Raw genomic sequence first — 27,206 nt, 5'->3', positions numbered from 1 at the left:
CTCATTGTCAACATCGTGCAACTTTTATTGACAAATATAAATCACAACACAAATTGGGAGTGGGGAAAATGTTATTAAACTGGCAATATTTATTCTGTTGACATTAATCAAATGTGGCACATAGTTTTGAGTTATGGTAGCTGGGGAAAGGAGCCAAATGCCTTTAGTACAAATTAGTTAGCCAATAATTCTGCAGAATTATGACAGTGCTGCTACACAACAAATCCTTTGCAGTGGGAATGGGATGGTTTTATGACAGATTCTCTGAACCTTGAATTGTTCATAGTGCATGGACTACAAACTGGTTTAGTAATTAGTCTTTGGGGCATCTTTATAGCAATCAAACAGAGTACCAACGTTGTAATCACTGTGGCAAACTGAGTTTGAAAACACAAGCTTGGGTTCCTAATGCTGCTTTCTTTGATACTGACCTGCTGAACTTCTTTTCTGAAAGTGGTTCAACATCAACTTACTTCTGAGCATATATATATATATATATATATATATATATATATATATATATATATATATACTGTGAAGTTACTCTGCATATATGACATAAACACTGAACTTGTCATTCAAGGGCACATCCAGAGAGCTAAAATTCTAGGGATCCATTGTGCTATTTCAACAAATATAGATCTTATGGTTCAGACCTGGCTTCAGTCTACACTGGTTGACAAGGATTAAAACAATGCTACTTTACTCTGTGCTCTCCAGAAGCTAGTTCCTAGATGACACTGTAGCACTAACTGCCCCATGGAGAGGCACCCTGTTTCCTTGAAATGAAAGCACTACCTGAGTTTCCCCTGCATTTACTGATTCCAACCTTCCAACCAAACCAGCAAAACTATGCACTGCACGGGATCTCTGCCTGAGCCTGATGCTGGCCCTGGACTTTAATTGCCATTGTGCTCCTTTCTGCCTGCCTACTTCTTACCTGTCCTTTTAGTCCTGGTCCCATTGGCCTGTCTGAATTGCTCTTTGTGGATCTGAGCCTGTGCCAAGGTTCTACCTGTACCTGATTGTAGCTTTCACTCAATACAGGCTTGATCCCAATGATGTTCTGTGGGACCCTCTCCCTTGAACCTTCACCCCAAGTCCTGCCTAGCTGGCCTCAGATCTGAAAACTACAATGTGATGGCATGGGTTTTGCCTCTCACATTATGATTTAAATACATGGGGTTGGATCCATACCCGAGAGGAGTGGAACTCCACTTTTTGAATGCATCTGCAGGGGGAAGCGGGGAGGAGATAATTTATGCCAATTTCTTGTTCCCTTGCAGCCTTCTATACCTTCTGACAAAATAAAATCTGGGGGACTCTCTGGAACAATCTGGGAGATGGTGCTGGGGGTTACAGAAGCAAGGGCAAATTTGGCAAAAATTACTTCCCCTTTCCACCAGTGGAGACTCCACTGAATCTTGATCTAGTGTACTCCCTTTGCCCACAAATACAGGAAAGAATACACGTGTCTAGTTCTGATTTAAAAAACAGTGTAAATAAAGGAATGCAACATGTATTGGAAAGCAAGCTATTCCTATGGATCATTAAGATCAACACTGCAATTGGGATGGAGGGAATAACAATGATAAAATTAATTTAATGAAAAAATACCAAAACACTAAGTACTTACTGTGTAGTATATATATTAATGGCTGTGCTGCACTTTCCCCAACCAATTCCAGCCCAGATAGTCCCACACAGAAAGTCAGAAGCAACATGGACTCTGATATAGTACAGACTTTGATGGCTGCATAAGCTTTGGTGGGACTCGGGTGGTGCTAGGGATTGGTAGGTCAGTGGTTTGAATCCCCACGACGGGGTGAGCTCCCGTTGCTCGGTCCCTGCTCCTGCCAACCTAGCAGTTCAAAATCACGTCAAAGTGGAAGTAGATAAATAGGTACCACTCTGGCAGGAAGGTAAACGGCATTTCCGTGTGCTGCTCTGGTTCACCAGAAGCAGCTTAGTCATGCTGCCCAAATGATCCGGAAGCTGTACACCTGCTCCCTTGGCCAATAAAGTGAGATGAGCACTGCAACCCCAGAGTCGGTCACGACTGGACCTAACGGTCAGGGGTCCCTTTACCTTTACCTTTAAAGAACTGCACTACAGCTCTTCTCCTGGAACAGAACAGCAACTCCTAACAAGAAGCTACTGCAAATTTTCCACCAGTTTGGAAGGCTGCTGTACATCCTATGAGTCATTTGGCAATTAGAGTCATTAGAAAGTTTGTCATGGCTAGAGGAAATAGTAGTATGTCTGGATTGCATTCATATTGTTCAGGTACTAAATATATAAAAACTGTAAGTGATCCTTGGGAAATATCCACTATTTCAGACAAGGAGAATGGAATGCAGAAGTTATGATCCTGCAGACCAGCTATAATTTACATTCACATTTTGACCTGTTTCACCTTATGGAATCCATCAGATATGAGAAGCATACACAAAACACAAGCATTTTTCAAGATCTGGCTTCTAGCTAAAACACATGCATTTGTTTTGTACTGAGAAAAGCAGGGTGACAGATATCCTTTGTCAGATAACAGGATAACAGGGATGGGTTCAAGTGATGTCAGTCACTCAGACAAAGTACAGCCAACAGGATCAAAGTTCATTTTTTCTTTTCTTTACTGTGTTTCCACAATCTGCAACATTGTAGATATAGAATTCCATATATCTATAGTAAATTGACTCCCAGAAGGTGAATCCATCATTGATATATACAACAATGTCCTATATAATCAGAAGGTAACTTGCAGATATTAGCAACCATGACTCACTATATCACAGCTGAATTTATCTGAGGTAGTATCAGAAACACCCTCTCCACAACTCCAGCCAGCTATCTCAAACACCTTTGCAGCATCCTTTCCATAGCAGTGCCTCACTGTATCAGCAGCAGCACCAGCCCATTTGGTACTGGTCAGCTGTATGAATCATGCCTTCTCTTGTGGCAGTCCCTGTCGCCCTCCCTCCTCCCAGTAACAAACAGAATCAACTCCCTTACCAGCATATACAAAAGATGGAAACTTCCCCACTCCCATTTAAAAGTTGTGCCATTCCTTGTGCCATTTTCATATTTTCTATTATGCCCTGATGAAAAGCAAAAAGAATGCTACAGTGGTCAGTAGCTGAGAGCAAACTACGAGGTTCCCTTGGCTTGCAGCACAGTGAAGCACTTGTATAAATTGTTCCCTATAGGTGGAGCAGGGCAGGAAGAACAGCTGTTGCTAGGCAGAGTAAAAGACACTAGCAAGAGCCACTGAGACCAAAGCATGGATGGCTTTGCTTTGCTTTACAGCCGCTTTATATTGGCAGCTCATTGACTTTTTAAGTGCCTCCTGTCTCTTAACCATAGCTAAGAAGTTTGGGCATCATGCTAAGCTACGGTTAATATAAACCAGCTACGATTCTTGATCAATGAGCTCCCATTAACTATAGTTAGTAAACCATAGTTAAGCTGTGTGCCTGCATTTGAACAATCAATTTTAGCTATGGTTAACTTAATAATGATTTATAACTAATGGGGCAGTGTACTGTGTTAACAGGGCCATAAGTAAAATAGCACCATCCACACACAGGAGAGTAGTATCAGCTGGTTCAGCGGAACCCTTAGGTATGAAGAAATACAGAAAAATAACCTATGGGGGTTTTTTAAACACCAGAACAAACCAACAGAATGCTGAGTGTCTGCTGAGCGGTAGGAGGGAATAAAAGGCACAGGGATGGAACAGAGTATCATGGGAAATGGCAGCAGTATGGGCTGAACACAAACACTCCATACTGCAATATTTTGTTGCAGACCCCCACTTGGTGGTTTCCTCCCCCTTCCTAAACAACAATATACAATAAAAAATATTAATTGGTACTAACATTTATAAGAACAAGTCTGGAATCTACACCAGAACTTAAGCAAACCTGAAGTTGTTTTGCCATTGCTACAAAGAAGTCAAGCTTTCCATGTAGCATTGCCTTAAAAGTAACCAAATGCTCTGGGTGGGATTCAATGCCATGGTCTTCCAGTCATTCCATCAGGTCAGGGTAGAAGAGAGGCAGTTTTTTTCCTGAATTTTTGCTACTCCAGCCTCAGGCTGGCACTGCAGAGAGGCTCAGATCAGACCTGTCTCCAGCTGCTTGGCTGATTTAGGATGCAGTGGATACTTAAGCTGTCTCCACCCTGATCTGATTCCACCCCATTTTAGGGCATTACACTAGCAGCAGCAATAGCCTATTCACAGCCACTACATCATCAACAAGTTCAGCAGAGGCTTGCAGAATCTCTATTGTATCCTAACTCCCTCCAGCATCATGGTGAAGATTGCTCTGCCCATCTCCTAAAATATCAATCTGCATGCTTTTATAGATCTAGTGAAGAAAAACATTCTTTACTGCTGGTATCTGTTGTGTACCTGGAATATGGAGCAACAAACTGGAAGGAGTGTGACTTTTTCAGATCATGTGTCAGTCACCCCAAAATCTTTATGTTAATACCCCCAATATGAGCTACTTGCTATTAAAGTAAAATCCTGCTAACTAGCTACCTCTTTTTCCTCAATGCTATAAAAAACATATTTAGACCACCATGTGTTATAATGCAAACACAGTTTGGAAAACAGAAACAAAACAATATCTGCACTTGTTTATCTCAATAAACATCTTAACTGTTGTAATTAGAGGAGGTGATATTATCAACACATTTATTATCCTTGCTGTCTAAGGACCAGAATGACTGTCTCTGCCATTCATATAGCTAATAGATATTCAAGGAGTTCCAGCTTGTGTTTTCTACTCCAGGGTTATGTCATTAGAGGTGGAAGCAGTACTTCCCTTAACTGTTGTACAAACAGCACTTATACGTGTCTCCTTATGGTTTTCCAGCCTGTGTATGTTTCATAATGAACAATGCAATAAACATGGAGCGTTCACAGTGTTAAATCATGCTCCCAGTGGGAACAGTTTGAATAACAAGGTAAAATTATCACATTATAATAACTAAATATGCATCAGGCAAAAGCATGCTTCAATTAATCATCAAAAGTTTACAGTGTCATTTTAAGTCTTAATTAAGAAGAACGTTTCGTTGCTCTTCCCCCTCCCTCTTTCAGTCTGAAGTGAATGAATAAAGCCAGTGGAAATCTAGTATAACTAAACTGTTCTCATATCCTCTCCCCACCCCCACCCTGGCTTTATTTTCCAAGAAGATTATCAGCAATGTGAAAGCTTTAGGCCTATGTTATTTAGAGACGAGAAACTTTCAAATTCAAGAGCTTATCTCTGTTTGTTTGCTTTTAAGAAAACTGTTAAGAGCTCACAGGAATGAAGAATTTGGGTTTTTTGTCTCCCTCTTCTAAAATCAGATATTGTTTTTGCCTTGTCAATTTTCAAGGTAGTAAATATTACAAGAAACATATTGACAGGTTTTGTAACGTTGCCTATTTCTGAGGTGTCTAGTATTTCCTATTATATATTTGCCTTAAGGCTGTTTTCATGTGGTAGTTTGGCTAGCCACCAACAGACAGCTCTGCACACTACAGCATGATGGGAGCCATCTCATCACAGCAGCAGATGAGAGAGGAAGCAGCAGTGGGCAGCCCGGGCAAGCCACGGAGGAACAGTCACAACAGGCCAGAACATCTTCTCAGCTGCTATCCCACTCTGCTGCCACCACTGCAGGCCACCTCACTGATGTTTTCTCAGCCTCAGCAGCATATGGCAAGGAGGAGGGGGCAAGGGGTGGCGAACAGTTCCTCTTATCCCTGCTTAACTCCCCATCACCAAATGTATTTCTCTCCCTGGGCTCACTTCAGGTGTTGGAGACAAGACTGAAGGAAAAATGGCACCAGGAACTATTGCAGGGAGGTAAACTGCCAGTCCAAAAGGGGTGGGATTTAGTACCTCCTGCCTATGCACCCATAAAAGTCAGAACAATTTCTGTATGACAGAGGAAGAACCACATCTTCTGCCATTGCATCTGTAGTTTGGACCCAGATCTCCTAGATTTAAATCTAGTTCTTTGTATTTATTTATTTGTTAGTTAGATTATTTATATAAACCAAAGGTCTCAGGGTAGGTCGCAACAAGTTAAATAAAAAGCAACGTCAATATAATAAAATCATCAAAGCTCAGCAAAAGAAACTGTATGTGAGACAGCCTTCAGCTTTTGTCTCACTGCTCTTTCAAATTCAGTGGCTGCGTAAAATGTCTTGAACTGGCATCTAAAGACAAACAGTGTGGGTGCTAGTCAAATTTCAAGGGGCAGTTTGTTCCAAAGCCCTTTGGTACTGCCATGGCTCTCCTACACAAATCTCAACTTCTATGCAAGAATATACAGAGAAAGACACCCAAGTATTGCTCTTTAATTACCACCCGCCTCATTCCTATCTTTCTGCTTTTTATATTTCCCCTTTTTTACCAGTATGCCAACCTGAATTTCACCTATATTGCTGACAAGATTGGTACATTGTATGATTCCTAATTTCTTTCACAAAGCATTAACAATGTTCTTTACTACATGTTGAGTCTATATTAGGTCTATTTCTCCCTTCAGTTAAGTCAACAGAGTGCAACAAACCTCCCAACAACTTAAGCAGATACACATTTGAGCCTGCTGTTATATAAATTCAGCAATTACTGGAATGTATACAACAGTAAATAATAACATAGCAATTAAACACCCTACTGTAGCCATAACAGTTACTTTTGCAGTTTATGAAAAACAGCACCCAATACAAATGAATCATGCCTCATATAAACCTCGAGAAATGCCACATGGGAGAGAATTGCTCCAGATAAGAATGTCATGAAAATATAAAACATTTCAGCACAGTCTCTCTGGGGCATATATATTTGATCATATCAAGACTTTCAGAGGCAATAGACAGGATTTCAATCTGAACTGAAACACAGTTTTCCCTAGATGAGTTCATCAACATGACAGGCACATGATATTAATATCACTACTACGGTTGTTTAGTTACACACTTGATATTAATCCTGATAATCTTCCTTTATATTACTTAAATACTTTCAGACATTCTTTAATGCACTCTACCGCTGAAACACCCAACTGAGTTACTCACTTAAAAATTTACTGTATGAATGCATAATTCATTTGATTAAAAGAAATCTGATGGAATTTGCAGGACATTATAATCTCACACGTAACCTCAGGGAAGTTAATAAATACAGATGTGGTTGCTATTGCTCAGATCTGAAGAGGTATCCCAAGCAAAGCCTTCATACAACCTGTCTGCCATATTAGGCTGCAATTGAGGCTAGCCACACAACCGTTAATTATGTGCATCAACTTTCAGCGTAAGTTGTTGGGGTTTGTTCCAAACCTCATGGAGAGGTGACTAGAGGAGCTGCAGCTTGTAGGACTTAGGTGTAACATTACTCAAAAAGGCACAGGATTCTTCTACGTGTCTGGAACTATTGTTCCTAGATGAGGACCACCTAGCCAAAATTAATCACTTTTATGCAGCATGGATTTCAATGAGAGAATTAAGCTTGTGCCGTGATCTCTGTAATTGAAATCTATGACACCTAAAACTGCACAGCTTTCACAAATCATTCCTGTCAGACCATAGGAACACTATTCTATTCTATTCTATTCTATTCTATTCTATTCTATTCTATTCTATTCTATTCTATTCTACTAAAGAGATCATTGATCCATCTAGCTCAATATTGTCTACACTGTCTGGCAGTAGTTCTCCAGAGTTTCAGACTGGGATATTTCAGAGTCCTAAGTGACGATATGATGGATTGGATTTGGGACCACTTATTTATTTTAAAATATTTACAAACTGCTTTATACTTAAAAACTGCAAAGTGGTGTGCAAGTATAAATCATAAATACAAAACAAAACATAGGTTTGTGCAACTTTTCTGTGCTGTGGCTAAAATAATGATGCTAATGATTCAGGGTAATTTTACTCCTCCTCTGGTCAAATCATGATGTCAACATCCCCTACCCCTGAGCTGGAGCAGGACACCATCAAAGCCACATGTCTCACTGTTAAGCAGAGCTTCATTTAACCCTTAAAAAAATTATATACTGCTTTACCTGGGAGAGGAGGGGCCTCCAGAGCTCTTTATAACTCTGCAGGAGGTATTAGGGACAGCTTCACCTTTGCCCATTGAAGGGCATCATTTTGCAACACAAACAAGTACAGGGAAAAGTAGCTCACTGGGGTGAAGCTGCCAGTGTTTTAAAAAATGTACAAGCAAGAATACACACCACTCAGAAACATCTTAATTATTTTAAGATAAGACAGAGCAAGAGATTAACCCCCTGTTCTCCCCTTGAAAATATGAAACTAATAGGGATTTTGAAGTTTTAGTTGGCATAATATAAAGGTATTACCCTAATATGGATTATGGAGGAAAGTGAATCCCCACAAAAGCCCCTGGACTCCGGAGGGGCTCCTGTGCCAGCCAATTTTATCTGCTTCTGTGGGGGGGGGGGACTTATACCCGTTTTTTAAGATTCCCCATAAGAGTATATGAGGAACACCAAGCTTTGTTTTATACTGAGTGGCTTGGAACCTGAATTACAGATCAAAACGAACAGAGCAACTCAGAAATAGCTTCAGATTTTCTAAAAGCACAGATACAAGATGAATCTTGGGGCCCTTGCATATCCCTAACAAACACACCTTCACACCTTGACAGGCTGGGGTGAACAAAGACATTTATAGAAAATGCTGGCTGCTAAAATATACTATATATCCCACTGTGTTGAAATCATTATCCGTCTAAATTAGTTTCACGTAAGTCCCATTGAAATCAGTGGGATAATTCACTCATTATTTAGACTGCAATCCTAAGCATATCTACTCATAAGTAAATCATAAGTGATGCTATTCCCAGATAAGTGGGTTAGGATTGCAGCCCTAGTTCCCATGGGAATCAATGGGATCTAAGTGCAACTAATTTAGTTTGGCTCTAATCCAATGACTTTTTAAAAGCACTTAGTGAGAGAAACCGTTAAGGGTTTCCATGTTTCTCCAATTCTTAATCAATCATTTATAATTGTAAATAGAATATTTTATAAGGAAGCAGTATCTAACAAGAACAGAACTTCTGCCCGAGGTCATTACAAATTAAGTAATTTACCTGCTGGTGGCTTTATGAAAGGTGGTGGAATTAATGGTACAATAATGGGTACATTCCCATGCTCCTTCAATCCTGCTGGTGAGTCTGAGAGTCCATTTCCTGTGGTAAGCCCCGGATAGCCTGCGTTTATGTTGTAGGATGAAATAACACTGTCTTCAGGTAATTTTGTTTTTGGCAAAGAATTTTCTGTTTAAAAAAAAAACAGAATACATATAAACATATAACATATAAAAACTGCTATACTTACTTGGGGACCAACTAACTCATGAGGCTTGTGGTGTGAAGAATGTATCCTGCAACCATTTGCAAACTAATACATAGTGATTACAGTGGTACCTCAGGTTACAGACGCTTCAGGTTACAGATGCTTCAGGTTACAGACTCCGCTAACCCAGAAATAGTGCTTCAGGTTAAGAACTTTGCTTCAGGATGAGAACAGAAATCGTACGATGGCGGTGTGGCGGCAGCGGCAGGCCCCACTAGCTAAAGTGGCACCTCAGGTTAAGAACAGTTTCAGGTTAAGAACGGACCTTCAGAACGAATTAAGTTCTTAACCCGAGGTACCACTGTATTCTTAGATACTGAGGCATGTGAGGGCCTAATTCCTCCCTGCCCTTCATAAGCTGGAGGTGGCCAATATGATGCCTTCCAAGTGTTGTTGAACTCCAACTCCCATCAGCCCCAGCCATCATGGCCAGTTATCAGGGATGATAGGAGTTGTGGTCCAGCAACATCTAAACAGCACCACACTGGCTACCCCTGAAACATGTCATCTCAACCACTAATGAATCAGGCAGGATATATATATGCCCTTTATTAAACAAGCCCACTTTGAACTTTTTGTCCCTCCTGCTAGATCTCTGTGGTGTTTGCAAAGTCACTTCTGACAGCTGTCCTCTCAATCTGTGCCACTGGGCTACTCTTCCTGTCTACTTCCCCAACTCTCCTATACAGTAGTGTTCTGCATATATCTATGCATAGTTTTAAAACCCTCATCTAACTCCTTGAATTCAATTATAATCTTTTAGGTGGTGGTCTCTGTATCTGTCAGCCTACCAGAGTCTTAAATTGGTTATAATACATAGTTAGTTATACTTCCCTGTTGATAGCTGATATACTTTTCATCTCAAGGAGCATGGGATGAGATGATCTGTCTCCCATTCTCTTGAGCGGAGGGAGGGGAAGAGAATCTGGGCCCTCTCCAACTTGAACAAGATCTTCTGCTTCCCGAAACTGCCTCCTTTCATTCTGTCCTGCTGGTTCTGAGTCTGCTACGGCTCAATGGTTTCAACACAAATGTCTTTTCAAGACTTGGAACCTCTGGGTCACCACATCAGTATGCTCTTCTGAATTAGGACCTCAGCTTTCCTGTCACTCTATTGGCTTTATCCAGACATGCTCATCCATGTGTACTTTGCGTAGGTCCTTCAGCTGGCTGGTTGTAGTAACAAGCCTTTCTTCATTTCTGTTCTGCTATAAGTTTAGCTCACCTGTTGTGGCCCTCTGGCTGTAGTATAGGCAGCAAAGTCTTTCTCCTTTGACCCATCAGTCCCTTTGCTGGACTCCTATCTAAGACTAGCAAAGTTGTGTTCCAGAGATCCAGAATGGCTAAATATGGATCAATTCTCATTTTTCTGGCTTTGGTCAAAATTCTCTTAACCATTTTGATGGATGATTCAGCCTTTCCATTGCTTTGGGAATAGACATGTGAATGCTACAAAAATCTTCTATTACAAATTGTGGCCCCTTATCCAAGACAACAGTATCTACTACAGTATTCCAAAGCAAAACGAACAGCTCTTTAGCATCTTCATGACTGACTGAGGTTTAATATCTAGCACTGAAGACCTCCAGAAAACTGGAATAACAGTTGACCATTATCAATAATCCTTCTCTTACCATGTTCAAACTGTAGACCTACTTTTGTTGCCTGTTCTCAGGTGAGCTACAGATTTCACATGGTTCTCTGCCCCTCCTTGTTTCACATATGTTGACACATTTTCCACCACTGATAGTCAGTAGCATGGAGTGGCATTAAGGAAACTTAGTAAATTATGACACCATATTATGAGTTATGTTTTACAGGCAGACAGAACAGAAGGGATCAGGGACATCGAAGTGTGGTAGCCATCTTTAGCAGGAGCACACATTTACCATAATGCCTATTTTGGCCCAAAATCTCATTAAATCAATTGGTACTTATTCACTAGTATATGTACTTAGCTTTTTAGCCTTAATTAGAATCATCATTCAACAAAACACTGAAGTAAAACCAGTCTTTAAATGTAATAAATTCTTTAAATGTTTTCAATCACACCTTAACTATACCTTAACCAAGCTTGGATCCCTATTTACAGAATACAAAAAAATATATACATACTTAATCCACTGGCATTAACATTACCGTATACACATATTATCAGATATTAATAACTAAAGCGAACAATAAAATATTATTTCAGGGAAAATAGAATTCCTTAGTACATGCACTCATTTTTGCATTCCTTTTATTTCCCTTTAACTTGGATTCAGCTTGCGGCAATTCATTACAATTGCTTTTGCACTTTTCTTTATGACTGCACTCTTAAAATGAGCTCTCACTTTGAATCATAAAAACCATTTATTTTTTCTGTGTGTATTCTGTAAAATGAATACTGCTTCCAAGGTGTCCAGTGTCCTCATTTGTAACATGAAACACATAACATGGACCATATGCTTATAATAATATAATTTAAACTGGATGAAATATTCTATATGAAAACCGTTTTCTGCAGATAAAGTTTCTGAGTTACTTTATTGATTTTATGTGGATGATGACCTCATTAAAACTAAAAATTGTGAAAAGTGCATATATTTTTGTTTCTCCTTTTCAACACACACACACACACACACATACTTATAGAATGTTAAATACTGCCCACAATATCAATAATTAGCGCTGAGCCAAAATTATTGGCTTGGTGACCTTACAGAGCAAAAGTGGGGGAGGGATTTATGAATGTGAAATGCACCCAGAAAAAAACTCCACATGTGCCTTTCAATTCTCTTACCTGTGGCAGTCTGCAACCACCACAGCCACAGAAGCAGAGAGGTGTAGTGCAGATTGCCAGAGAAGGGAAGTTACTGGACTGAAGAAATGAAGAGCACAGCCATATGTGCTGGTGAACACCAAGCATTCTACGTTAATGATTACTGCTGCTAGTCAAAACCTTATAAACGCACAGCCTGGCCACATGGAACAGACCAAACAGACACTACAAAAGGTCCACCTCAATGCCCAACATTGGGCAAGTGAGTATTGTCTTAGTGACTAAAATATATGCCCCCAACAGGTTGATCCCCTAAATGCAAACAACAGAAGGTGCCCCCAATGGGGGAGAAAAACCTGAGGCAAGAGATTTAAAATGCCACCTACTGGTCCTCTTTTCCGTCTCTCTACCACTTACTGCCATCTACAGAGGATCTGGCTGGGAAGTGTTATCTGCTGCTGCAGTAATCAATAATTGCTCTTTTTTGTTCTTTTGTTTTTTAAAAAAATGTTTTTATTAAAGATTTTATTTGGTTACAAGAGTACATAGGTAAAGGTAAAGGGACCCCTGACCATTAGGTCCAGTTGTGACTGACTCTGGGGTTGCGGCACTCATCTCGCTTTATTGGCCAAGGGAGCCGGCGTATAGCTTCTGGGTCATGTGGCCAGCATGACTAAGCCGTTTCTGGAGAACCAGAACAGCGCCGTTTACCTTCCCGCTGGAGCGGTGCCTATTTATCTACTAGCACTTTGACGTGCTTTCGAACTGCTAGGTTGGCAGGAGCAGGGACCAAGCAACGGGAGCTCACCCTGTTGCGGGGATTCAAACCGCTGACCTTCTGATCGGCAAGTCCTAGGCTCTGTGGTTTAACCCACAGCGCCACCCATGTGTACATACATACATCGTCCCAATTTTCAGTTCATAAAGTCCTTTCTGTAGAACAGTCATATTCGATGTGGGACTTTGATGTTGCATATAGTATAAGGTTGGGGGGAAAGAGAAGTGGGGAGAGATAGCGGGAGGGGGGAGAAGGGGGCAGCAAACTTTCCTTCTTTTACATAATGTATGTGTGAGGTTTCCGTGTCAGCGTCGCATGGGTAGGTTCTCTTTTTATTCATTATTGATCCTGCACCTCCCTCATCGCTTTCCAGGTATCCCTCCACCAAGTGCACGACAAGAACTTTCCCGTTCCCAGTACAATGCAGACTATGGGCAAGGACTACAGCAATAAAGCAGCAGCAACCAGCATACATTCAGCTGATGCTATGTGAGTCTGCTACCTTCTTATTCTCATACTACTTCTGCGACTTTGCAAGTTGCTTGATAGCAAGAGTGTGCATTAATCACAATATTTGGTTTTGGCTACAAATCAACACTGTGGAAAAAGAACCCCTTACAGTCCAAGTTGCTTTGCAGATGGCCCCATTCAACTCAAGGTCCATCCAAGACTGCAAGGGGAAACCCCAAAGGGAATGCGATTATTGTTTATTTATAATGCAGCAGTTATGCCCACCAGTACTATTTCATCTATGATCCACTTGTAGTGCAGAAATGATTGCAAGGTGATAACAATAAGTACAACATGTGGAGCCACAGTTCTAAGTTTTACTTCCAGCTGAGAATATAGAAGCACCTGAAGTTGAAGTAAGGAGTCAAGGAGAACGTCAGAGTAAAATAGAATTACACACAAATGAAGAGACTCTGTGGAGGGGGGTGGGTGGGGGCAGGCAAAGGAAGCTTGGAAGACTTGGAACTCTTGACCAGAAAACAAAGGTGCATTGTACTGTTAGATCTAAAGTCTATCTGAGGCAAGTGTCTCCTACTGTTGCTACAACATTGTGACATGGCCACCCTAAGGAGACAATGAGGAGCACTAAGAGGTAGGCCAGTTGTTTTGGCTGCAGGCTTCTAGAAAACTTTTTAATACAATTGATTGCTCTTGTTTTCAAGTAAGACCTCTCTAAAAACCTACTGCTAGATTTCACAGCAGCAATGTTCAACACAAGACTGCTTTTTCTCATGATTTTTCAATCCATTGGCAGCTGCTTGAATGTTGGCTTCAGGAGAGTTGATTATTTCAGGAAGAAGTACTACTGTTGCAGATTTATATATGCATAACAGCTAGTATTTTATTCAGTTTTGTACGCTTCTGGATTTTGTCTGCTAGAAGTCACTGCCATGTGAAGTCACCTTTAAAACTGATAAAATAAACAAGTAAACTAACATATTTGATCAAAGGGACATTAAATGTCATTACCTTTGAGAACAGAAATGTGCTGTCGGCTCTCCCCATCTGCGGGGTAGTTCCTGAATTCAATATCTTCTCCATCTTTTAATTCAACCTTATCATAACCATACCAGCCAAGGAGCTCATTCATGGTGTTTTCTGCAAAGTTCTGAAAGAGAAGAATTGCCTATTTATTTATGCAATCAATAATCATTTGGAACTTAGAGATGAATGCATAAATCGAAATCTATTTGCACCGTACCGTGAAATAGCAGGTTTGTCCCACCTCCTCTAGACTAATGTTCATTTATCAAGTCACGTACACAGACTGTAATGCATTTAAATCTTTGACTGACACATGTAATTATGAGAGACCTTCACAAATTTGCAATTTAAGGAAAAATATGAGGGGGAAGAGAGCTATTTATCATTTTTTGTACAAGAATTGATAGTCAGTGATATTTTTAGCACATATTTTTTCCACAGCATTTTATATCCCGTGCTACCATAAAATGTTTTAAAGTGCCTCAAGAAAGCGGCCAAAGAACAATGACTGATTTACTAGTGCCTGAGAAACAATTCAGCTATGTTACAGCCATTCAAATTGGTTACCCTGAGGATGACACAGAAGGGGATGAAATACAGGCTTCTCCGCTTGCTGGTGGGGCCCTCAGTACCTCCACCCCGGGCCCTCCCCCCACCCGAGGGTGTAGGTTTCCCATGCAATACTTTTTACAAAAATAATGGAAATATTAATTAAGAGAGATTGATCTAACGCTGGAAAAGGCAATTCAAACATGTCACGGGCAGCAGAAATGGCATAGAATGCATGCACATTCCGATAAACAGCACCACAGTACAGTAGAGCAAGCAACAGTGAATGTAATCAGGAAGAGATGAGCATTTTGAGTACAAAGCCAGTAAAGACAGAAACAATTAATTACAAAAACAGTGAAAGAGATAAAGCAACAATATGAGATTAAAAGGTGCCAGTGTTTGTATAATCTGCAGCAGATGTAACCATTTTTTTTTCCAAAATATGCCTTGGAAAGTGCATATGCTGGCTGTAGAAGGATACTTTGTAAGCAAATAATGATTTTAAAATGCAATCACAAAAGAGACCCCAAAACACAAAAGACTGAACCATTAACTTAACCACTAATGGCAAGTATATGACAGATGCAGGAATACGGTACAGGCAAGTCTAATGCTCCAAACAAATATACAGAGCTATAAGTAAATACTAAATAGTCAAAAGTGTCTTTAAAATATTTAATTAAGGAAGAATCCCAGTTTCAGGAGACTGTGCTCTGACTGTTACATACAACAGAGGGAAAGAAAATGCCGACACTTGCACAGTAGCCAGAAGAAAACATCAGTCACAGACCTAAAGACTTTGTGAAGACCTTAGTTCTGTGAAGATTTTTTTTGAAACCTGTACTTAATTACTGGTCAAGGATGTCTTTCAGTGAATTCCAAAATATGATTTTATGAAGATGTGGTACCAGTGATGCATGGCATGCGGATTATGCACACACTACTACTCAAAGGTGACTATGAGGTGCAGCGCTCATCTCACTTTTCAGGCAGAGGGAGCCAGCATTTGTCCGCAAACAGCTTCCTGGATCCTGTGGCCGGCGTGACTAAACTGGTTCTGGCGCAATGGAACGCCGTTTAACTTCCTGCCACAGTGGTACCTATTTATCAACCTGCACTGGTGTGCTTTCGAATTGCTAGGTTGGCAGAAGCTGGGACAGAGCAATGGGAGCTCACCCTGTCGTGGGGATTCGAACCACCGGCCTTCTGATCGGCAAGCCGATCAGGCTCAGTAACTGAGAAGGGAATGCTGGTCCTGGCCACTAGGTTTATGATTTTCTTTATTATCACAGCTTCAGTGATGAAACTGCAGTCCATCAAAATACACTCTGGATGATTAGGATGACAAGGGGCTGTAGGGTGGAGAAGAAGAAGAGGAAGTCTGATTGCACAAGCTTACATAAGGTTGCATTTCAATCACTTTCTAGAGAACTTGTTCCACCTATAAATGCTCAATCTGATAAATCAGAACAAATATCAAACATTCATATAAACCAAATAAAGGCTTATCGCCCCATTTCCCCAAATTTATATCACAGATAGAACTGAGATCATCAAAGATTAAATGCTACTCTCAGTTATACAAGAAATAAATAGGGGCTTGCTTTCTACTTTTTACGTTACTCTAAATATATATTTAAAGCAATAGGTTATGTGTCCCAAGAAATCAGTCATAAGAGCATACACATATTACAATAATTACCTATTGGACATCTCAGTGGTATTTGTAAAAGCCACACAAATTGTGGTCCCCACGGTCATGAGGAAGAAATTACTACACCATGTGCATGGACGTGTAAGAATGACCACATCTCACAAGAGAGCTAAAGTAATTGTATTCTGGTCACAGATTAGCAGATCTATTTGTGAGGAATTGTAGAATGTGTAAGCAATGCCAAGATTTTCACAGGAAAAAAGCAATACCACATGAACAACTAGCAATTCATTAGGATAAAACTGAAATTGATTTGTTTAACCTAACAGGACTTAAACATCTGTTGGCAATGGACTGAGTACTTTATAAATTTTCCAATATAGCCACTTTTGTACCCAATGCTGTTTGTCCATAGATGGAAGGAATCTGTCAGTGGAACAGTGGAGGGAGGGAGGCCTGTGTAAAGCACCTGGTACCTGGCGGGGGCCAGCTTAACACACGTGGGGCTAGTGTACCCAGCTGTGCCCCACATGGGCCTGGAGGAAGACAATTGTGTACCCCACAATGTCCCCCTAAATCTGCTCCATAAGGTTTCTCAACTGTCTAAGCATATTTAGGGGCCTGTGGGGCGAGGGAACCTGAAATGTATTTCCTTCTTCATTCCATTGATGGTTTTCTTCCATTAGTTAAAGAACAGCATTGAATGCCACTCATAGGTAGACACCACACAGCAAAATATTGTTTGTACTTCTACAAACCCTGGGGTTTCCCCAACCATAGTAATACCTTCTCCTTGTTTCTCAGTAGCCCCACTTCAGCTGCAGCCATGCTGGTACTCAGCCGATAACTTCACTATTACAAGGAGTGATGCAAAAATCACTAGGAACCCAGAAAGTTAATAGAAATGTAATAACCTTTAGCATATAGACCATTAGGCAGGGCAGCTCCTCAACATAAATTTTGTTCATTGTTTCATTGAAATAAACATAGGCTGTAAGATAGTTGTACCACTGTGCTCACCCTCCATATTTATCTGGTATGATTACCGGTAACTTCCTATAGGCCTGTTTTGAAGCTAGTTCTGTACTGACTCAGCAAAAAGAGGACATAGCTCAAGAAAAGGCCCATTCATGTCCAAAAACTTTAAGCACTGTTTTCTCCAGATGTTCTACAGTTAATAAAGCATATGTCCTTAACTGACCTCCTTCATTGAGAAAACAATATCAATCCCAGGATTTCAGCAGGAATAACATGCTATAAGGGTACACAGTAAATTACTATTTATGGCTCAGCCTAAAGCCTTGGGATACTGTAAGAAATTAATCTTCCTATGGTGTAATCTACTCTGAACCCTCAAGGAAGGGAGGAGGACCACACTTAATAAAGCTGGTTCTTAAAACAAGTATTAACATTTAATTTTATTTATTAAACAAAATGTATATACTGCTTGCTTGTTTAAAATGGCCTTCTAAGCAGTTTGCAACAACACAGAATAAAACATTGAAAGTTATTGATTAAAAAACAGTTAATATCTGTATTAAAAATATTCAAAGGGTGATAACAATCAGCAGTGGCTTAAAAACAGCAACAACATGTAATTTCTACATGTCTGGATAAGTTTGTCTAAGCAAAAATGTTTTATGCAGGCACCAAAAAGAGTAAAACAAAGGTGCCTGTCTGCCTGATGTCAATAGGGTTGCCACACAAAAACATAATCCCTCTGCTCTTGTAAGAAATCTAAGTGGCGCCTGTAACAGTATTGGTTCCATAGATCAAAGTGGCTGAGGAGTGGACATATATGGACTAAGGCAATCCGACAAGTAAACTGGTCCCGAGCTCTTTTATATGCTAATAGTAACACCTTGAACTTGTCCTGGTAGTAAATCGGCAACCAGTGCAAATCTCTGAGCAAAGGTGTTACATTCTGACAGTGTCACTCCTGGCAGCAACCGTGCTGCAGCATTCTGCACTAATTGCAGCTCCAGATGAAGCACAAAGGAGTGCATTGCAACAATCCAACTCAGCTCACTACAATCATACATTGGCCTGAAGACACTTTCCTGCTGCAGTTTTGGAGCTGTAAATGCATGCCAAATCTTAGCTCATGAGTAGCCTCATTAACATTACTGACACCATGCAGAGTCTTAACTTTAAAGGTATATTTAGGAACATTGCATGGCCAAGGCTGCAGTTGTTGAAAGACAAAGTTTACACATAACTACATAAAGCAGATGTATAAAATAAATACAAATTGTAATCTACCATCAGCAACACTTTTAGCAGAAAGGTAAATAACCCTTTTGCTTAAACAATTAACAGCCCTCTCACCACTATTCTGTGACGTGCAAACTTTCCCCAGAGTGTCTCTTTCAATGTTCTTGTACAACTTAAAAATTTAAATTGTGCTAATCAGTGAATACAGGCAACACCTAATCACATGATAAGGTTTTCCACCATGTGGTTGCTTGTATACACACAAAGGTGGTATGTATCTTCATGGTTAAATTCATATTTCTTTTCCGAGTGTGGTTATGTATTCTGAAAGATTTTAATGAGGAGTGGAGTACCTTTTTCAATCTGAGGATCACATCCTGCATGCACAGTCTTCCAGGGGCTGTGCAGCAGTAGTGGGTATGGCCAAAGGGGGAAATGGGTGGGGCTACAGGAAAAGGAGGTGGGGCAGTAGACGTGACTCTTACCTATGTACTATAGGCTAGATCCCACCCATGCAAACACCAGAGGTTTCTAAACACCCATGCCCATTTCTCCATCCAGGTAAGCAAGTGAAATTATCACAGTCCAAGGACACATTCCAACCACACCAAATTACTCAAGGAAGAAGTGGGGCAGGACTGTTGGGGGGGGGGCCTGGGAAGAAGGGGCATGGCCAGGGGAGAATCCCAAAGGCTGGATACAGAGGCCTGGAGGATCACGTTTGGCACCCAGAACTGAGGTTCCCCAGCCCTGATTTAAATGCATTCTGTTCACTGAGGTTTTGCTGAGGAGCATTTTTAAAAAAATGATAAACTTTACAGTCATGCCTCTGAAGTTACTGTACCCTTTGTGAACATTATTGGGAGGGGAGAGTTGCCTTAGATCTTTTCGTTGCAATTGTGGTTTGCTCACATGTACATACAGGCAGTGACCATTTTAGGCACATCCGATTTGTGCACAACCGCACACGCATGCATTGCACCGCACCCAGAAGTGACCCGAAAACATCATAAAAAAGGATGGGGTGGAACAGGGTGTTTGCAGGCTTTTTCAGTGGTGTTTCAAATATACGCAATTGCACTTAAACATGCAGTGCCTTGGAACATAACCCCCACATAAATTGGGAGTTGCCTATACCACAATGGAAACAAATTAAGGTTAAAAGAAAAACTAAAATGATGTTCATTTTGCTCTTAAAATTCAGTAAAGGACTTCACAGATTTAAAAGCAACACAATCTCCTTTTTTAAAAAAAAAAAGAAAGAAAGCAGAGATTAGAACAGATTAACCATCAGTTTCCCTAAACAAAGAACTAGGAAACAGCGATAAAAGACTGCAGAAATGCATAGAGGAACAGGTAGAGCCTTCACTCCTTAGCAACAGAACTTGTCAGCAATCAGGAATGGAGCAACAGCCACTACAGAATAGTCCAAAACCAGCCATGGTCACCTGTACTGCTTTATATTAGTATACGGTACATTTAAAAAGTGGACAGACTTGATCACATTTGCCATATGATAAATAAATTGTCTGCATTCAACCAATGAAATAAGAAACAAGTAAGAAAATCTACATGACTATTACGTATGGTTAAACTTTTGTTTACAAAAATAAATGTTGATACTAGGTGTAAAAGTAAGTTATGCCATTCATGACTGATGGTGTCATAGTCATTGCCATAGAGGCTGTGGCAGTCACACCAGTGGTGGACTTTGGGCTCTCAAATTTTAGCAGCGCCCTGTGCAACACTAAAATTCAGTGCCCCCCCGCCTCTTGTGCTCTGTTCTATAGCATTGTTTTGGTGTCCCCTGCAGGGCTAAAGGCAACCCCACCAGTTGCACTACCCTAAAACTGCATCACACAACCACATTTCACAGACTGTTCACAACCACAATAAAATGTGTTAGATGGCAGAACCACTGCATGTTCCTGAGGAACAAATTTCTGCTGTTCATGTTCTGAGAAGATGTGATGACCCCACATCATTAGTGCTAGCCTGAGAAAATGTGCCCAGAGTCTCCATGGAAAATTAGTAACAAAGGTATATTCCCTGGAAAACTCTTCCATCTGACTGTAGTGTACTGTATGTAGAAAATCCAGGTTAAAAGCCTGGCTCAACCAAGATAGTAGGATACCAGAAGCTTCTGATTCTGATTCAGTTTAATTGTAGTTTAGTGTGTTTAGATTGAACCCTAAACTGTGGTTAATCTTAACTGTGATTAGTTGAAACAAGCTAGCTTCAAACTATAGTTTATGACACGTACTTCTGATCTCCATGTAACTGCACCAGAGGAGGACGGGCGAATGCATGAGCCCAATGTTTGCTAAGTCTTCTTTAACCTGTCTTAGCATTATTTATGAATGCAATCACAATCCCTCAGCCAAAGCTGCCACGCAGAATAGCTTTGTTGGTGCAATAGCCTTGTTCACATATAGCGCTAAGTCATGATTTGTTAAGCCAAAGTGTGGTTTGTTTGAACATCCGGCCTTAGCCCAGCAGATTAATCATGGATTGTTGCATGGCAACAAACAACAATGTGAAGTCATAGCTTTTTGGCTTACAAATTGTGACCTATTTTAACAAAGGCTTAGCACTGCATCTGAACCCAACAGACATGGGTTGCTTAAACATGGTTTGTTTGGCAACTCTACCAAAGACACTTACCAGCCTACAGATGCATGAGGCAAGAGCAGCTAGAAACCAGTGGACAAAAAGCTTTCTTTTTTGCCCCTCTGTGAAAGGAACAAACCGTATTTAAAACAAGCAATGGTTTAGCATATTGTGCAAATGCAGCCAACATGATACCCCCCCCCCCACACACAACATCCTGCCATTCTTGTAGGAAGCTTGGGATTAAATATAATTGTATATAGAAATCATATTATATCATTGGGACACCACTGTGGTAAAGCAATGTGCAATGAATTATGCTTAATGGATACTGCCAGGACCACAATATGGAAAGAAGTAATAGAATTAATACAAATTTAGTTAAAGCTTGGATGTGTGGATATAGAAAGTCCATTGAGAAAAAATATTTTAACGCAATATCTAAGAGCATAAGAAGAAGAGCTTGTGTCAGGGACTGGCAGTACTCCTAAGAGTGTGGGGTGGAGGCAGGGGACCAAGACAGTAACCCAGGAGAGGGGACCAGTGATATATGAGTTTGACAATGCCCGCAAGGTAGGAGCCCAGGGAGGGGGACAAGTCAGAGAAAGGTACACCAGATGTGACAGAAGAAGAAGAGGCTTTTCAGCCAACAGACAGGTCAATAGACTCCCCACTTTCTCCCACACCGCTGTCTCCCAGGACCAGGAGGGGCTTCAACTGTGACACCATGGTCTCACTCCTGGTCTGTCACCTCCAGTTCAGACCCCATAAGCATATACGGTATATGAAATTAATTAACAGTTTCTGATACAACATACAAAATTGGTGTGGTGATATGCTTTCTATGGTGGCTGAGAAATAAGTGGTGCTGGCAGGAATAGTATAGGGTAGCCATGTTTCAAACAGGGAAAATCCGGACAGGAAAGTTGTTGGGAAATTACATTTTTTTTAGCTTTTTTTATGGAAAATCAGCAAAAATGGAACATGGGCTCCCTTTGAACACTAAGATTCTAAGATTCCAATGATAGCTCTGGTGGGGTATCTGCTCATGGCAACAGTAGCAAAGCACTGGGGAGTCTGAAGAAGGTGACAGTCTAATTGGTATTATAATGTATCGTACCTTGCATTGGTGAAGTTGACCCAACATTATGGGAAAATTGCAATTTACAGAATACATTATAAATATGTTATAGCCCCTTTTGCAGCTTTGTTTTGCCTCTCTTCTACATCAATAGCAATACCCATATTTTCTGCAGAATAAGTAGCTGTGATTCCAACCCTCAGTTATCCAAGTGTAGATATTATGTGCTGTACACTTATTTATTCTGGGTATTTGAAATACTATTTTTCCTTTTCGTGTGATTTGTACTTCTCCATGTTGAAGTATAGATGTTTGGATGCATGCCTGGAAATCAATAAAGATTGTTGTTTTTTTAACAGCCTTTGAACAATCCTATGTCCATTATTGCCCATTAAATAGGATTCTGACCTCTCGTGAACGTGCACTGCAGTCCTAAAGAGATCAAGCTAGCAGTTCCCATTTTTAAGGATAGAATACCGAACTACTACTGCTGCTTCTACAACTAGTGTTTTGTTCAGGAACAGGGAACCTGTGCCCCTCTAGACACTGTACAACTCCCATCACCCCTGAAGATGCCTGCATTGCCAAAAGTTGGACTAGATGACGCTTGTGGTCCCTTCCAACTCTACAATTTTATGATTCTGTGCTGGCTGGGGCAGATGAGGGTTGGCACCCATCAGTATCTGGAACAGAGACAGCTGACCCATGACGCTTGGTGAGACAGTTGCCTCAGGTGGCAGGCTGGGGACAGCTGGCAGGGATGGCAGATCCAGGTCCCTGAGGCGTATGACACTTGCCACCCCCTGTGCCCCCTGCTGCCTTCTCCTCTCTAGTCCCCTTTTTTCTCTCCCGCCACCTTCAGCATGCCAGGGCTTCTCCAGGCTGCCTCCAAGTGCTTAAGGCAGTGGAGAAGGAGGAAGAAATGAAGGCAGTGGAGGTGCCATTTGCTGTTTTGCCTCACACGGCAAAGCATCCTGCACTGGCCCTGATCTAGAGAGGCACAGATTCTCCATCCCTGGTGAAGCATTTACTTTACACTACCTGTGTAATAGATGTGATATAGATGTGATAAAAGCTATAGATGTGATAAAACAAATTGTCCGCCAGATAATGTTAAAATCATCAATCGATATGGGAGGGAGGGGCAGTTCAAAAGAATTCTGAAAGTAAGGCAGCAAAGGAAATCCAGTTAAGGCTAAGATAGTGAGAGAAACAGGATTTCTGAAGGAGGGAAATAACTTGACAAATAGAAGAGGAAGGCAGCATGGAACTAGGCAGATAGATGGGAAGAAGGAGAAAACAAAGAAAGGCAGTAGATGCACAACAGAAGACCAAGTGGAAAAATGAGAGAGCAAGCTCTTCTTGTGTGACGCTGGCTGTGTGGGAACCATTGCATCACTGCCCCTTCCCATGTTGCAAGCAATGTGGTCTGTCCTTGCTGTGTCTCTTCTCCGTGCCAGCATTGCAGGCAGCTCTTTCCCAGCTGCAGGATGGGCTCCTCCCTCTTGGCCCAGTAATGCAGTATGGGGCTTATGTGATAAGAAACAGCCACCAAAGAAAACAGAGCATCAGTGGTTGGAAAGAGCCACCAGGACAAGTCTCAATTCTGAGTACCAAGAATAGAAACGTGCTGTGTGTCAAGAAGTATAATACTGGAGATCAAACATCAAAGAATGCAGACACACTGACACATACGAACACTCAAAATAAACAAAGAGAAATTCACTGGAAATGCTGGATACGACGATTCCAGTTGAGTATAAAGGTTGGAAAAGAAGGGATAAAGAGTGGAAAGAAAGAAATACACACCACACACTCAAAAAGAAATGAAGGGGGAAAGGAAAGGAGGATGGTACGTGGTGGAAGATGCAATGTCAAGAAAGGTTAAAACTTATTTTTAAGGACAGGATAGATTTGAGCACTCAAAAGGAGACAATGGATGAAGAAAGGTTGAATGGGAATGCATGAAGGAAGAGGAGATGGAGAGGAAGACTGCATTTCACAATGCTATGCAATCCAGAATTGGCAGCCAAGAGTTATTGTGCCTAGACTGTAGAGGGATTGCAAAGATATAGGAAGTCCAAATGATAGTTATGTCTGCCATCAATAAAAATAACAGAAAATGGGGAAATCACTAGTCATTTTTATATTTCTTGATGTTGTGACAGCCAGATAGCACTATATTTTTTACTATTTCTGATTTCACACTGATAACTTTCTGAATTGAGATTCTAAAGGCTCATATATAATCAAACAACTAGAGCCAAGGAAACGTTAAAACCAGGTTGCCAGGAATACCTAAAATGACAAAGCAGGTGATCGCTTGTGTGCTGTCAAATTGGGAGAGAATTATCTTTGCCAAAGAAACCTACTTCAAAACCTTCAACATTCTACAGAGCCTTCTGTTCAGCTAAAATTGTTTTTGTTTTGCTTTTTGCTCATTTTTCACCTGAAGGAGCCCAGGCCACCATTTTGCAATATTTTTAATATGCATCACTTTAATCTTTTAGATTCTGCAGTACACACACATATCACATCTGGCTAGTGGAAAAGACTATCATGTTATCCTGTATGGGAATATGCATTTTTATCATACATGACACAGAGAAGGAGACTTGTGGATATATGACTATATATCTTTCTCTTAAGAGACTAAAGGCTTAAAAATGCAGCAGCAATTGTTTTCATATACACAGTACTGTATATTGACTATATTTTACTGTGATACCATCATGCAGAGAACATAGGGCTTGCTGTTGCATAACTGATAATAGATTTCTTAAAAGATATAGATCTCACTGATATGTGCGTCTCCAAATTTTTATACAACGTTTTCTCTGCTAGGAAACAAGGGGTGAGACCTGGCAATTGCAGACAGGAAACACGAAAGACAAGTCTGTCAGAATCATTTTCTTCTAGGTTATGTTGCTGAACGCCTATTTCAGACTTTGAAAGAAGCAGAGTAAATTCTTTCTCTCTCTTTTTACTTCCTTGCATGAGTGAACTTAAGTACTAAAGCACAAAGTTAAACATCTCTCTGAAGCTAATAAATTTTGAGAGAGAGAGGGAGGGAGGGAGAGAGAGAGAGAGAGAGAGAGAGACTCGTCATTCTCTTTATTTCTGTTGGGTTTCAAGAGTGGAGGCCAATAATGTCAATGAACACACACTAGCCTATATGAACAGCTCCACTTCCCAGGGTTATTGGCATTTTCTAAAAATATACCTACCCACCTACCTACACTGAGGGGGGATGTATAAGTCATCCAGGCTTTATAGTGGCCCCTTACTTTCATGAAATCTTTGAATAGTATATTCATAGTATCTGTCATGAGGTTCCTTGACTATATGTCTTTGTTAATCAGGGGATTCATTTATCTAGGATAATTTTAAATGTCTCCCACTCTCTTTTGTTGTCAGAACCTTCTTTTTTTTTTACTGATTTTCATATTGTGATACATATTTCAATCACCACCAGCAGAAATGTTAAAATGTAAGAATCTTTAACAGAGTTTACCAATAAATAATAACAGATGGAGACATCAGGAGTAAAGCCTATTTTAGTTACAAATTACTTATTGAGAATCTACAAGGTAAACACCACAGGCTCACGGAGACAGCCCTGTGAAATTATGAAACAGTTTAATCACGATCCTCACAATAGACAAAGAAGGTAAATGTGTAGATTAACTCAGTCTAGTTTGTTTAGAAAAATTTCCAGTACGATCTGATAGGTGCAATCACATTAATTCATTCAAATGTACATTAATTACGTATGGTTCAAAGCACTTTTCTTGCATTCTTGACAGTTGCATCATTATCTGGCATTAAACTTGTGTGTGACCTTAATCTATTTAAATGGAACCATCTTTCTGACATGAATAAGATTTCTCTTGAGTAAAAGGGATGTGGATTTCTGAATTTCTTATATTAGATGAAACATATGTGCAAATACTAAGTTTGTCATCTCACACGTAAATATTATATTCTTGATTTGGTAAATGGCAAACCTTGTGCAGTATTCACATCACTACGAGACAACACTACAATTCTAAGGGCATCCTTTATCCACAGCAGGAAAGGAAGGCAAAGAGAAAGGAAGAACTGGGGGGAAATTAAGACACTGGAAATACGTTGCAGGTCAGAGTGAAACAAAACATTTCTGTCTGAAAAAAATCACTGAATTTTACTGAAATTCAACATAGGCAAACTATGCAGCCATGCACTTTTTTGCACACAATGTTGTTGACATTTTCTACAGCTGTCACCTACATTGGGCGAGAGATAAGCATAATGCTAGGTAATATCTACCATGATGAAACAGCAAACAACACCAGTTTCCAGTTATATTAAAACTGAGCAGCAAGTGATATTGCTGATGTGACACAGGAAAAGCTAGTGCCTGAGTTTCCCTCCATCATTACTGAGCAAATTATGAGGCTCTATCAAACAGCCAATCTTCAAGAAAATCTGTATGATGAGGTAATTTTATTACTCATTCATAGTGCCTTGTATTTGCTGGACTTAAAATAGACACTTGTACCCAGTGGCTTTTTATTACTGGAAGGAGGGTGGGGAGAGGGAATCACATACACGCCGGCCCTTTTTCTTACTCCTAGCAAATGGAAGCAATTCAATCCAACATGGGCTGAAACTTGAGTAGGTCACTGTA

General features: G+C 40.5%; 1 protein-coding gene and 1 long non-coding RNA gene across 5 annotated transcripts in view; one reads left to right on the top strand and one right to left on the bottom strand.

Moving 5' to 3' along the window:
- SOBP (sine oculis binding protein homolog) overlaps positions 1–27,206 on the bottom strand; it is a 139,252-nt gene that overhangs the window by 107,827 nt on the left and 4,219 nt on the right. For 2 of the 4 annotated variants that reach the window (XM_083608300.1, XM_083608302.1), the window contains exons 2-3: positions 14,412–14,550; positions 9,126–9,311 (exon numbers count right to left, since the gene is read on the bottom strand). In XM_083608300.1, the coding sequence (XP_083464426.1) occupies positions 9,126–9,311; positions 14,412–14,550 (325 nt within the window). Of the gene's footprint in view, positions 1–9,125; positions 9,312–14,411; positions 14,551–21,109; positions 21,289–27,206 lie in introns of those variants that run through there. The other 2 variants (XM_083608303.1, XM_083608301.1) reach the window with 2 other exon arrangements.
- LOC310760270 overlaps positions 1–27,206 on the top strand; it is a 29,796-nt gene that overhangs the window by 2,214 nt on the left and 376 nt on the right. The window contains exon 2 of the long non-coding RNA XR_014546877.1: positions 13,306–13,421. This is a non-coding gene — a long non-coding RNA (uncharacterized lncRNA). The remainder of the gene's footprint in view (positions 1–13,305; positions 13,422–27,206) is intronic.

Source organism: Podarcis filfolensis (assembly GCF_964270895.1).
Source record: "Podarcis filfolensis genome assembly, chromosome: 3".
Taxonomy (NCBI): domain Eukaryota; kingdom Metazoa; phylum Chordata; class Lepidosauria; order Squamata; family Lacertidae; genus Podarcis; species Podarcis filfolensis.
Note: the sequence above shows the minus strand (reverse complement) of the source record. Positions and strands in the feature narration are given on the sequence as shown.